The sequence below is a fragment of the Atractosteus spatula genome, chromosome 7 (assembly GCF_055471065.1).
Source record: "Atractosteus spatula isolate fAtrSpa1 chromosome 7, fAtrSpa1.hap1, whole genome shotgun sequence".
In the NCBI taxonomy this organism is placed as follows: Eukaryota; Metazoa; Chordata; class Actinopteri; order Semionotiformes; family Lepisosteidae; genus Atractosteus; species Atractosteus spatula.
In genome coordinates, this window is record NC_142712.1 from 38608534 (window position 1) to 38621985 (window position 13452).

At 44.5% G+C, this 13452-nt stretch overlaps 1 protein-coding gene across 1 annotated transcript in view; it reads left to right on the forward strand.

The window, feature by feature from the left end:
• The first annotated feature begins 311 nt into the window (after positions 1-311).
• Positions 312-13452, forward strand: part of kif21b (kinesin family member 21B) — a 64351-nt gene continuing 51210 nt past the window's right edge. Inside the window, exon 1 of the mRNA XM_088921402.1 lies at positions 312-682. Coding sequence (XP_088777528.1) covers positions 642-682 — 41 coding nt within the window. The 5' untranslated portion in view covers positions 312-641. The remainder of the gene's footprint in view (positions 683-13452) is intronic.

Here is a 13452-nt window from a genome sequence, read left to right on the forward strand (position 1 = left end):
CTGCCCTCCCGACCTTTTGCGGAGACCCAGGGAAACATCCCCCCCTTTATGACCGTTTAATGCATCTCAGATGCTGTCGGTCATTAAAACTCGATAGCTCCTGAATTGACATGGGGGGTGTCCATCCTGACCCCGACTCGTCTCCTCTCAGCACCTTCATGAACGGTGGGCCCGTCAAAGGCCACGATTGGTTTGGGGTTTTGTCGAGGGGCGGGATCCTCAGGTTTGTATGGCTAAGGTGGCTGTCAATCGAGTGTAACACCGCCCCTTTATGCTTAGCAGCGTAGCAGTAATACTCGATGCCTGTGAGCGAGAGAGGTAGAATGAATGCTTTTGTGGCCGCTAGCTGATAAGTGCTGATGCATTTTAACAGGATGTAGCTGCGTGAGAGAGAAAAAAAGACAGTCTCGTAACACAGCTACCAACAACATGACAGTTTCCACATCTGGGGCCAAAAGGAAGACTTTTTTTTGCAGGCTGTATTATGGCTGTAATGATGCCCGATTTTAACACGACCGGTATTTGCTAATCTGCGCTGTTTTAAAAGCACCTCTAGAGTATTTTTTAAAATAAAACATACAGTGGCAGCCACTGTAATTAGCAACATTAATCACAGAGATTAATTATTGAAAGACGCAGGAATGGCGACTCAAAACGACTGCTGTGTGAAGGTCTCTTTAAGGTAAGACAGACGTGTGTTTCTGAATGGACGTTGTAAAATGACCCAGTGTGCTATAAAAACCTGTACAGCGCGGTGTCGACCTTTGCAGTGGCATAATGCGGCTGTCGCCAATAATTGTGCCCTGGGTAATATCGTACAATAGTTTTATTTTTAATACATTTCTAATATTAGCACTGGGTGGTACGAAGGCGCACTCTTTCCGCCTTTTCTCGCAATTTGACAGCTGCAAACATGCCGTGAGTCGGTTTATTCACAGCGATATAATATTGTATAGTAATCTAACGCAGTTTAACTCTGAATAGTCCCACTCCTTACTCTCATTGTTCTCAGCGGCACGATTTCGTTGTGTTTAAACTTGCATCTTCATAGCCGCAGCACAGGTGCAGTAGGCGCCGATAGCTGCTCACAAATTTCTTTCTCCACCTTTCTATAACATCTCCTTACATTTTCTCCCTCCCGTTGGCAAAAAGAGTGAAGGAGTGTCATGCACGGATTGCTACACGGACACTTCTTTCTCTAGGGTGTAATCTCACTTCAGTATTTTTGCGTGTTCTCCATTTTAGTTCTTAAAAAAGATTGTTACAAAATATCAGGCGTTGCAGCGTTTACCGTACGTGTCACACAAAGAGAGCTGCGTTTACGGCAAAGCACAGAAATTGAATATTTATCCTTTATTTAAAACGGGTACAGGAATAGTCAATAATAGTAGGCTGCTGTTGAATAGCAGGGGATATGTATTGTTGATGATAAATACAGGAACCGAACACAACGTTTTACGTTGTAAAGCGTATAGACCAATGTAGTGTATCATGAAAAACGTTATTGTCTTTCTGATTGGCATGTAGGAGTTATCAATAATGGCGGTTGTTCTGGTATTACTGTTTATTTTGTAATTGTAAGACAGTAATGGCAAAGCGGCGTTTTGTCTTTACCCCAGCGTGAGTCGGTATGTTGCGAATTGTTTCAAGGTGTCAGCAGTCAAATTGGGGTGGAGAATTAAACCTTTTTTTTTTAATTCGATAGGATAATTTAGCTGCTCTAGCCCCGTCTCCAGTTAGACTGTGATCTCGTAATTGCCTCGGTGCCTTCAGGTTAGACCCCCGTACTCTGCAGTGGAGTATTAACTCTGAGACTGTGAATATTACTGAGTCCCGCCTTTGTCTGGAGTTGCAGTGGTAAAAATGGAGTGCACTATGCAGTAACACGTATAAATGTATAAAAATCGATTGGTAACTGTTGTCAAGTCACAGCCACTTTATATTGGTTTCGTTTTTAAAGCTAACCAAATTTAGATGTTCCCGAACTTGACGATAGGTAATTGTAAGGTGAATTGGAGAAGGTTGTAGGCGTATTAAAATACGCAAAATAAATCTCTTGGTTCCTACAACCATACAGTGTCGATAGGTACTGTGCAGTAGGAAAGGTTGTCCTTTGAATGAGGTTTGCAAACCGAGGTCATTAAAGATCACGTCTTTTCGAAAGAGTAATGGTGTTAACCTCAGTGTTAAATTCTATTGTAGGCTTGCACAGTCTGGCCTCCCTAAAGTTCTTCCTTGATTAAAACGGTGAGGTAATTTCTTCACCTGACCGCTTGTGCTCCAAATCTGCAGTGTAGTGGGGCTGCTGGCGCAGAATGGCTGGCAGGCGTCACCCAGGTGGGACAGTCTTCAAGCGGATCCATTCCTCTTTCAGCATTTTGGGGATCATTTTAAATGAACAGCGCTTTACAAATGCAACAATTATCTACAGTTACATTTGGTTAAATGGCTTCCCCCACCCTCTCCCTCCTCCTACGCCCTGTTTAGACAGTTCCAGCTGAAAAACGCTCTTGTCTCAATTACTGACAGGATGTGAAATACACAACAGGCAGAACACTGATTGGGACACAGATCTGCAACCCATGGGCCTTTGGGAGTGAAGCCATTTTCATGGGAAATCCTAAGATATGGGATTTTGAAAAAAAAATTGCTTTCAGATTGTCAGGCTTTTGCTGCTGTCTACAGCAGATGAATCCTGTCCACAGTACAGTGTGTGATACTGCACACCGACTGGGACGGCGACTTGTACCAGTATGCTCCTGTTTGTCTGCCCTCCTGCCTCCCTTTTCTCTCCTGCTGCCCTTTCTCTCTGTGGTACAACATTCAGCAATGGCAACTCTGTTTCCCATGAGCCCTTGGGGACCACAAGAATGTGAGCATTTGATGTTTTTAAAATTGATATTCTTGCTTGTCTAATTCAGTGTTGATTAATCTAAGCAAGCCTGCAGGGCTTTTCCTACATTAATGATGGACAGTCCAAGATTAATGGTAATCAGGGACCTTTGACCTCTGAATATAGCACGGTGTGCCTTCTTGTGCTGCTTCTCTTTGATTGCACTTTAGCTTCCAAGGAGGGGTTATGGAGTGGAGATGCAAAAGTCCCATTTGTTTGTTAATGACATTTATTTTCATCACGCGTTTGTGTTTTTGTGGGATGGAGTCGGAGCAGTGGATATCGTAGGTTAATGGGTGAATGTTTGATTTACAGCTGCAAGAGCTGCGCTCAGACCCCGAGGGGCTGATTGGGAAACTGAGTGTGATGGGGGCTAACCTGACTGCAATGCGTTTAGACTACCTTATAAACAGACGAAAAGGAATGAATACATTTACCTGAAATAACTGCATATTTTAGACTGAGATAGTGGTGGTTATCTTTAGCCTGATTTGTGCTTTCTGTTTTTAGTTTATGTTTCTGACATGAATCCCCTGAAGAGATAAGATAACAAGGATTTTGCTGCCTCTGTGGAAATTACAGTCATTTACAGAGACTCGCAATGAAGTGCCCTGACCTGGTGCTATTTGCAGCTGGGGGTACTTATTAACATTGAGGTGTTTAACCTCCTAAAAAAAGAGATCGGACCAAATGCTCGTGCAGTGGAAGAAGGTAAAAGTCGGATCTGAGCAGGACCCGTGTCTAGAAATTAAATGTCACTCATGTGAGCTTCAATTTTTGAGAAAAGCAAAATAAGAAGACATCGCCTTGCAAGAGGATGAGAAAGATGACCCAGATGCTGGTTTCAGGACGAGAGGCATTCTAAAACAGATTTTGGTTGGGCTTACATGTGTGCACAAAGGGCATTGTATGGAACTGCAGGAAGACGGAGTTTAAGTGATGTGATCTGGGAGGTAATTAGTTCAGCTGAGGCTTAAAACTGTCTGCACAAGACCGCCTCAGGAATGTTCGGCTGACTGTGAGCCCTCCTCTGTCAGCCCGTCGTCTGTCCACGATTACAGGAAGTAAAGGTCAGGATGCCCACAATAGGGGTTCATGTGAAAACGTGAAACATGGAGAAATGAAAAATCTTACTGTGAATTTGTTACATAATTGTTCTTGGAATTATCCTAGAAATGTTGTGCCTAATGGATGTTGAATTATTGCCAGTCATTTGGCTGAGTTACTGTTCGTTGAGTGCAAGTCCACAGCACCCATGGGGATAATGTGGAAGAAAAGCTAGGTGACTTTACAGTTTTAGTGACTTATTTGCTAATAATAGATATTGATTTTTAGAATAATTTTTGTGGGCCTTCTATATTGTGAATATATGAGAGCACCCGGCAGTTTTTTGTCATTATGGTCATGCATGTGGAAATTAGAAGGTGCCCCAGACTACTAGAGGTTATTGGCACTTTAAACATATAATGTCCTTTGCAGCCGGGCGCTCGTGATCCCAACCCGTGTTTTTTCTGCTGAACTTTTTACCTTGTCTTTCCACCCTGATAACCCTCTCAGATGAGACTGAAACAGAGGGTGGATGGGCTCGTGGTGAATTGCAGGAAAAAAATAAATCTTGGAGGCTCACTAGCTGTACTGATGGAGCAGTAAAGCAGTATATTCAATGTTATTTCAATTGCGTATTGCTGTTTTCCTAAAACGTTAAAAAGCTTGAGTTGACCCACACGGTGGTGCTGGACCTGCTGTGAATCAAGCCGTGACCAAGCAGAAAGTCTCGTTTGGTTTCCTGCTCGGCGTGAGCTTGAGTCTCAGCTCCTAATGTCTCCCCCCTTGGTTTGCTGATGAGTTTGTTCTGGAGGGATTTTCGTGCCTCCAATCTGCGCGTTGCCACTCGATTGCTTCCTCTCGGCCACGTGGGCCGTGCGGCTCCTCCCAGCTGCCTCCTGCCGTCGCTGGGCGGGGCGCCGATGGCTCGAAGACTCTCCAGGAAGCGGCGCTGGCAGGAAGGATGTGGACATGGCCCCTGTGTTGTTTTACGGCCCTTGCTCAGCCCTGCTTTTTGCTCGACTTTCCACTACGGCTTCTCACTGATGGTTGCTATGCCCATGTGCTGCGCTCAGTTGTCCAGTGTTTTTTTTTTTCCTTTAACCTTTCCCTCATTTAACGTTAACTGTCTCCCGCGAAGGTGCGTCGTGTTGTGTGAATGTGCAGATGACTTCAAACAATGGCTCCAGTGTATGTTTGTGCAGGAAGAAGCAAATAACAACAGGGTGCAACGCCCCCATCGCAGACAGAAATACAGACGTTTCAGAAAGGATGCAAGACGCACATTTGTACAAATGCTTGGATGTAATATGCATTTTCTTATTATTAAGCAGAGTTTTGCCTACAATCCCTGATTTCCCTATAAATTCTGGCTCTTACAGGCCCCATTGCACATATTGGGCACCCCTGTATATACTGTATTTGTAGGAGAGTGCCTTCTGTATGTTCCTTTTTTATCATGGTATTCCTTCTGAGAAAAGCTTGCTCTGGCTTGTGAGCAGAGTTACAGACTCCTGGCTGATCTCTGAAGGTTGGTGGGGGGGAATTTGAACCGAAAAGAGCCAATTGACGCTGTCTGGTTAGCAAATCAATTCTCCGCTTGCTGCTGTTTTGGACGGAGATCAGATAAGGATAAAGGACCAGTTGTGCTTTAGAGAAAAAGAGGAAGAGATGGGGTGGGAGGAAGGGGGGGGGGTTGAGCAGGAAGTGTCCCCTTCTGTTTTAGTGTCAAAAGGCTGCTGTAGAAAATAAACATGAGCTCTCAGAGGGCCCAACAAAGACATGCATTTATTAACTATTAACATGTCGCCAAGGATTATGGTGTTGAAGGGCCTGCAGCTGCGTCCCTTTTAAAATGTGGAGGCAAAAGAGGTTGTTATCCAGAAACATCATCTAAAAGATGCAGAGCAAGAGCCAGCACTGTTGCCCTAGCTACAGCTCTGACTTCAGGTGTCCTGGCAGCACAACAGTTCTTGTGCATGGCACTCTTTCCACCCATCTCATAAAGACCTCTCTGTGGCTGTTGGATTGCTGTCTAAGGTCCTGAAGGCATGAAGTTTGGAAGCATTGTTTCCTTCATAACATAACATCATCACTTTATTAACCCTTTACCATTTCTTGTATTAGGAATTATCTTTTCGCAAATCCCAGCTTGCTCTCCATGAGACACACAGACAGGGAGAGAGCCTGGGGTCAGAGCGCAGGGTCAGCCATTGTACGGCGCCCCTGGAGCAGTTGGGGTTAAGGGCCTTGCTCAGGAGCCAAACGGAGTAGGATTCCTCTGCCGGCTGCTGGATTTGAACTGGCAACCTTCCAGCCACAGGCGCAGATCCTTAGCCACAGAGCCACTGCTCCGCCCGTCAGACCACCGCTCCGCCCATCAGATCTAACGCTGACAAGCCCTTCAGCTTGTCAGTGTTAGATCTACTATTCTGACTCATTCTGTGGGTTAAAGGGAATTGGGATACTTGTGTTGGTCTTCTTAAAAAGAGTGAGGGTGTAATTGTTTTTTAAAAGACTCCATCCTAGGCTCCTTGTCCAGTGTTAGTGCAGACTGCCAGCAGGATTAACTTTGCATTCATTTCATCTGACTTTCACAGTCATTTCTTTCCTATGTTTAAGTCTAAAACGTGGTGCGGTTGTCTCCAACTTCCCAGCTGTATTCAAGTTGGGGAACTAGCTATTACATTTCGAACGCACATACTGTATGAAAGAAAGCGATCTTGTTCTATTTTTCTAATCTTTTCATCAGGTCTGATGATGGGTTTTGCTTGTAGGAAGCCAGAGGAAAAATGAATAAAAAGCTTTTAAAAGCCTGACCTCAAAGCACACATCCTTAGGAACATGAGGATGGCATTTAAAGTGTTAACGGGCCCTTTCTCGCATTATTGAAAAGCAGCTTTGGATAAAACAAACTCTCCAGAGAAATATAGTGCCTTAAGAAAATACTTTTTGCCTTTGTATGTTCGACTTCTCCCCCATCTCCCTTTTTTGCTCTCTCTGTCAGCATCTTCTCACTGCTGTCAGATTCTCACGTGAATAATGAATAAACCAGTCGTACTATTAAACTGATACAAAAGCTGTTCTGCTGTGCATTTCATTAAGAGCTCATGCAGACTATGGGATAGAATGATAAATAATGATGGACATCTCATTTAACTAAGGAAAGATGAAGTCTATTTGACAGCTTCAGGCATGTCAAGAATTCGTTTGCTGTCTCTGGCCTGTTAGGAGTGTAGTGGTTTGCATACAGTAGCCCAAGAAGGAGGCGGCTCCTTCTGTTAAGAACTGCTTGAATGGAACTCCAGCTGGCAATTAAGCATCTTCTGTAGTAAGCGGATTAAAAGGTTGAAGTTGATGCATTGTCTCTAGTCTCCGAGAGGCAATAGTCAGTAGCACAATCCTACAGCCAAGGAATGGATTGTTAGACGTTTGTGGATTGCAAATTTGACAATAACAGCTCTCCCTGCTCTTGCTGGGATGCTTTCCCGGTCATTTGCGATCTCTGGGCATTCACAGCGCCACTTCATAAACAGTGGACAACTGCACCATGTGGCTGCAGAGTCTTGCACTGTCTAGAATTCAGAGGGGGATGGCGCCCCTTCTGTAACCCCCTCAGCTCACTGTTACACAGAAACGCCCCTGTAAATTTCTGAACACGGAGAACAGAATAGACGTTGGTGGTTTTACTGGGCAGGGGACCTTATTATTTCAGTCAGAACCCCTCCCCCCGTTGAGGCTTCTATAACCTGCATGAGTGGAAATGCCTGTCCCTGTTAGTGCCTCATGCATGTTTGTTGCTTCCAGAAAACAATTCTGTCTGTGCAGAATCAATACATTATGCTTCTGGCTAAAAGGCACACATTAATAATGAATTTGTTTTCCATCTCTGCCATAACAGGAAGCTCACAAGTTTGCACAGGGGGTTGTACAAAATAGTCATGAGGACTAAAAAAAAATACATTAAAATAATTGGTGCCCTATCTACTGTAACAAGGGCTGTTGTACTTTGAAGAGTGGCACTTCGGGGGGACGAGAGGAATTTTATTAGCTCTCGAGGAGGGAGGGTATTAGCAGCTCTGCGTCCGCCCCACGTGACTTGTAAAATCGAGAGGACAAATGGGTAAAGCAGAGGCTGTAACGCGCATCGCTTGCTTGAGCAGAGGGCATCTCTGTTTTACCACTTTACAGTGCAGGGCCCCAGTTCAGGCAGTCATGCAGAATGCTCATATTTTATCTTCTTGGTTTACAGCAGGACTGCCAGCCTCACTCTTGAAGCCCCCTTCTGGTTAGTCCTCGAGGCCGCCTGTAGACTTTTCCCCACCCTTTGGAGTTACTGAGGGATTAATCGGGGAATTTGCTCAATTAAGAAATCGCTAGTCTTTGATGGCTGAAAGGTATTTTTAATTTTGGTCCCACCTGATTTTTACTGAACAGCTCCTGGTTTTGTGTACAGTTTAGTAGATCTAAGTGTTTAGAACTTGCTGATTCTAAAGTCTTAGGGTCCCCAGGATGGGTTTTGAGATATTGTGGAGAAATTCTGCCATTTTCGATGGGCCTTTATTTGAATGTACCTGACTGTATCTGTACCTGCGTGCTGCATTTTAAATGGTTGCAATGGTGCCCAAAGTCGGCTCCTCAGAGGCCACAGTGATCTTTATTCCTGTTTCAGCCTGGAGATCTCTAGCTACTGAATTGAGCTGCTGATCACTGTCCTGTTCCCACGCATTTTGGCCTGGTGACGGAAAAAATAGGTGTGCAAATCCTCTGGAGATCCAGTCCTCCCCCACTGGAACTTGGGTGCCCCTCAGCTATTGAAATATCTGGGTAAAGCACACTGTTCAGCTGAACTGGCAGTTCACTGATCTTCAACTCCGGCATTCAGCAGAATGGCGGCCCGGCTCAGGTTTCCCAGCCTCACCTTGTCTGGGTCCTGCGGGAGAAAGAACACCTCGCAGAGGACACTGTAACCTTGTGTGCTGCGGGTTTCCTGTTCAGAGCTCTTGTTTCAAGAGATGCGGGGCTTCGCTGGCGTGGCGATTAATGACCTTTGTGTTCCTTCAGAACTTTATTTCCGCAGTTTAACACTTGATTTTTCCATGTTGAATTTGATGCATTTCCGGTAACGGTGGTGGCGGGGGAGAAAAGAAGGTGCAATTGATGAAAATGTGCGTTGTGTCTTTTCTCAGCATCAAGTTTAATACAGGGGGCAAACATCAAACCTGAGTCACGATCTCTGATGCTTAGCTTGCGTAAGCCTCCTTTTCCTCCACAAAAGAGCCCTTCCTTAGTTTATCTTTCCATAGGTTTGTAAATTCTAAGAGATATTCACTGTATACATACATACAGTACGTTGATGTGGAAAAGAAAGTACACCCCTTCTGTGGTTTTACAATTAATAATTAATTAATAATTATATCTGACCTTCATCTAGTCCTCACCCAATCCTAACAGTAGACAAAATCTACCCTCATGTGACAGATGACACACGCACATTTTACACTTCATTTATTAAACACAAAATCGGCCAACATTCTGTAGCCTTGTGTGATAAAGTAAACGCACCCTGTGATTCAGTAACCTGTGTTTTTTCACGTGTCCATCACTGAAGTTTTCAGTGAAGTAAAGAGGACATACTGGAAATCCAATTTGTGTTGAAATGATTTTGTTCTTGACTTTTTGATGCGTCGAATGCCATGATGTGTGCAATCTCTGCAGGGGCTTTGTTTTTGTCATTGTGTTGTCTTGATCCCTGATATACTGACACAAACCCAGGGTTTGAATGGAGTGTGATTGTGGCTGAAAGGGGGGTCAGGTGGCCCCAGTGTTTCCCAGTGTTTCAGAATGGGGCTGGCTGTCTTGTTAGTCCCCTGGCCTTGTGCTTTTCACAGCCGAGCTGAAAGGATGCCAGTGGGACTTGAGCTCTCTGACTGAGCTGCTGTGTGGGGGGTGTGAATGAACTCACTAGCTCCCCTATTTCTCTCAGCTCTTTGAGTCAGGGGAGCGCCATGCGTGCACTTGCTTTTTGTACAAGGGCAGATACTGAAGCGATTGACTGTGGATGAAGTGGCACGTGTTGGGCCACGCTGGCGCCTCACTGATGCGGAGACGTGCCAATGTGTGCAGGCGGTGGCATTTTTCTCATGTGGGACGCCCTTGTCTCACCGAGCACTTCCCAGTGGATCACAGGATTGATGAGGTGAGTCTTCCACCCTTCTCCTGGAGAAGCCCAGTCCAGTGGGTTTTGTAGGTCACTATTAAATCGCCACTTTCTAAGGACATGCAGCAATTGCTCTGTGTTGTTGAATTAAGTAATTGAGTGAACAGTAAACACTGACTTTTCTTCAGCCCTTGAGGACCAGAGGTCTCTTAATTGAACAGATTATTTGTTTAATTACTCAGTGGCATATTGATGTTGTCAATCTTTTACAAACCTAGTGACCTATAACCTGCAAGATTAACAGGATTGGGGCTCTCCAGGACCAGGGTAGGAGATCCCTGAACCATTTTTCAGGGAACCGAACATTAAATAACTACTCCTGGTACTATGAAGGTCTGCAAATGACCTATTATGTGCATAATAAAGTAGAGATTTATTGTACAGATGTTTAATGTTAAGGACAGAGTTTTAGTGTTTGGCAATCATGTCCTTGATTGCATGACAGTTTTATTCCTTTTCATTGTGTTGGTCTGGAGAAGGGTTATTGAAGATATTAAGGGAGGCTTTTAGATTCCCCATTGTGAACTGTATCTGTGTAGCGTAGCTTAATGCCTGTTTCTGCCTGTAGAGGCTGTTTTACAGCTGTATAATGTCTTTAAACTACTGCAGTAAAATGAAAAAGAGCTGCTGCCTGCACTTACAAATCACGGGAATGGCACTCTGCAGGCACGCATGTGAAATGCAATTTCCCCCCACTATAATCAATTCAAATAATGTTTCCTCAGGTTTTCTGTTAGAACGTTTGCTGGACAATTAGATTTACAGCAGCAGTTCTTGCTGTGGCTCTTGAATGAGTTGATTCCACCTGGGTGGAGAGAGAGATCTTTGTTTTGGTGATGTTAATTTTTTCTGTTTTGGTTTCTAGGTTTTGTTCAGAGCTGCTCTTCTGTCTGTCCCCTGCCCACTGCTTTATTTGTTGTCACCTCTGCATTGTGTGCAAATCTTCCTTTAGTTGTCTGCAATCACTAGAAACTCTATCCTCAACGGCCCCCCTGTCAGAATCGAGTTCTCAATGCCTCTGTGGGATTCCCGAGGGTCATTGTTGAGAATAGATGCTGAACTGATACTATAATGACAGTTCTAGCTGCATTGAGAACAGCGCTGGTATTACGTCAGATCTGTCAAGTGCACCGAATGGCCAGGCTCGCCTCCATGCCTACATGGACTGCCTGCATGCTTCACTCAAGTCCTGCATGACCTGAGGCAGCAGGCACATCAGCGGAGGGCAGAAGGTGTGCACTTGGGTGCAGTCAAACCTTTAATATACAGTAGGTCCTATCTCCAGGGTTGGTATGCAGACAGTGTGGTCAGGGGACCCTGATAGCTTCGGTGTCGAAACTGAAATGGAGTGGGTTGTATAAAGAAATTCTTGCATCATGGGTCACTCCAGGTGCATTGGCGATTCTGCAGGCTAATAATTGTATTCAATAAGATCAGAATTGAAGTAGGAAAGAGCCCACTAAGATCTTTTTGCCTGATTGATTGCAGTCGACCTATCCAAGGATCTCATCGAGTTCTGTGTGGCCCCACAGGATCTGCTTTAACACTATGGCTTGGATTGTTTCAGACCCTGCACAGCACAGGCAGAATAGAGTGCCCGCTGCATCCGGCTTGTCCACATGGCTTAGTTTCCTCAAGGGCTGGTTACACTAGTGAATGACTTTGGAGTTATTGAGGGATTAATCAGGGAATTTGTTCAATTCAGAAATCGCTGGTCTTTGATGGCTGAAAGGTATTTTAATTTTGGCCCTGAGGTAGTGCTCTGGCCTTTGCCAGGACCGTTGCATGAAATCCTCCCACCCAAGTAGTCTCTTCTGTTCAAGACTAAAGAGATTTAGTTGCGTTATCCTATAATTGCAAATCATTACTTTTAATGAGGAATTAACCGTGTTGCCTTTGAATTGTTTTCAGATTTGTGTAAGAATGGAATTATAATAGTGAGGATACCAAAAGGCACATTTGTGGGCATCTGAGTACTTACTGCTCGTTGAGACAAACTGACAAAGCAGGACTAGACGGACAGGAAATCTCAATATATAATTGTTTTATTTATAAATTCATTAGGGGAAGGTCACTCAACTTGTAGCCTTTACTGTTCATTGTTTCATTTTGATAAGTAAGCCAGCTCCTTACTTGTTATATTGATCCTGTTAATTATTAAGTAATTAAGGAGCTGGTAGACTCGTAGCTACAAGTCTAGTGGAGAGGAAGGAGCCGGACGCAAGTCGAGGAGTCCTGTATTGGAGTAATCCTGACCAGGGGGCGGGAGCAGGGATGGTAATGGAGGAACTCAGTGTTCCAGTTGGATAGATGGGAATGAAGTGAGGCAGCAGGGATTCGTCTCGTGTAGCAGATGTGAGGCAGGATTTGGGCTGTGATGATCTGCCTTCTGTGTGCTTTGGCCCGGCTCTGGCGAGACTCGGATGAGGACCTGGCAGCGGGCTCTGGCAGCTTGGTACCCAGGTCGCTGGCAGAGTGTGTTGGAGATGAGAGAAAGGAAAGAAGAGTGGCAGGTGATCCGGCGATGCCACCCAGCTCCCTATGCTCACCAGCTGTCCCTTTCGATCTAGAACTGCATCCCGACTTTATTGAGACGTCTTGTGCAGTTGGCTGACAGTTTAGTATTGGGAAATTCTTCCAACCACAGATGCAGTAAAAATGGGCAGAGAGACCAGTCCGACAGTTTTGCGTTGAGACAAGACAAGGGCTTGATTGAGTAGTTCTGGTTCTTAAAGGTCTGTTCCTTACTTAATCTCTAGTACTGTGATTACAAGGCAACCATTGGCCTTTACACATGCAAATTTAAAATTTTGCCTGGGTAGCTTAAATGAGGAATTGCCAGATGACCATCCTTAATTCATATTGATTTTCCCAATAATTAATTTCTTAATCCATACCCTGTTTTTGCCCACTGAGATGTTTTTGACTGCTCCTTAAGACCCATTGTATTCATGCTGACTTTACATCCTCATTGCGGTTACAATGTCCCTTTTTGACTGCATTGTAATTAAACATTAATGATCGCCCTAATGCACTGAGGCTGAAATAAAGTTAGTGGTGATAAGGAACGATTCCTAATGGAATGAAGTTCCTTTTGTTGGATCTGCATTTCTTCACTGTAATCAATAGCTTAAAAAGCAGAATGAAGGGGTTCAGTCTAATTTCTTTAATGGGGTGCCCTTAGCTGTGTTGCATGGTATTTGCTACTTTTCTTCTTGGCTACTTCTCTGGAACAGCCTTACTGTACCATTATCGCTCACTGTCGAAAAGCAATCAATATGATCGTTAAAACATG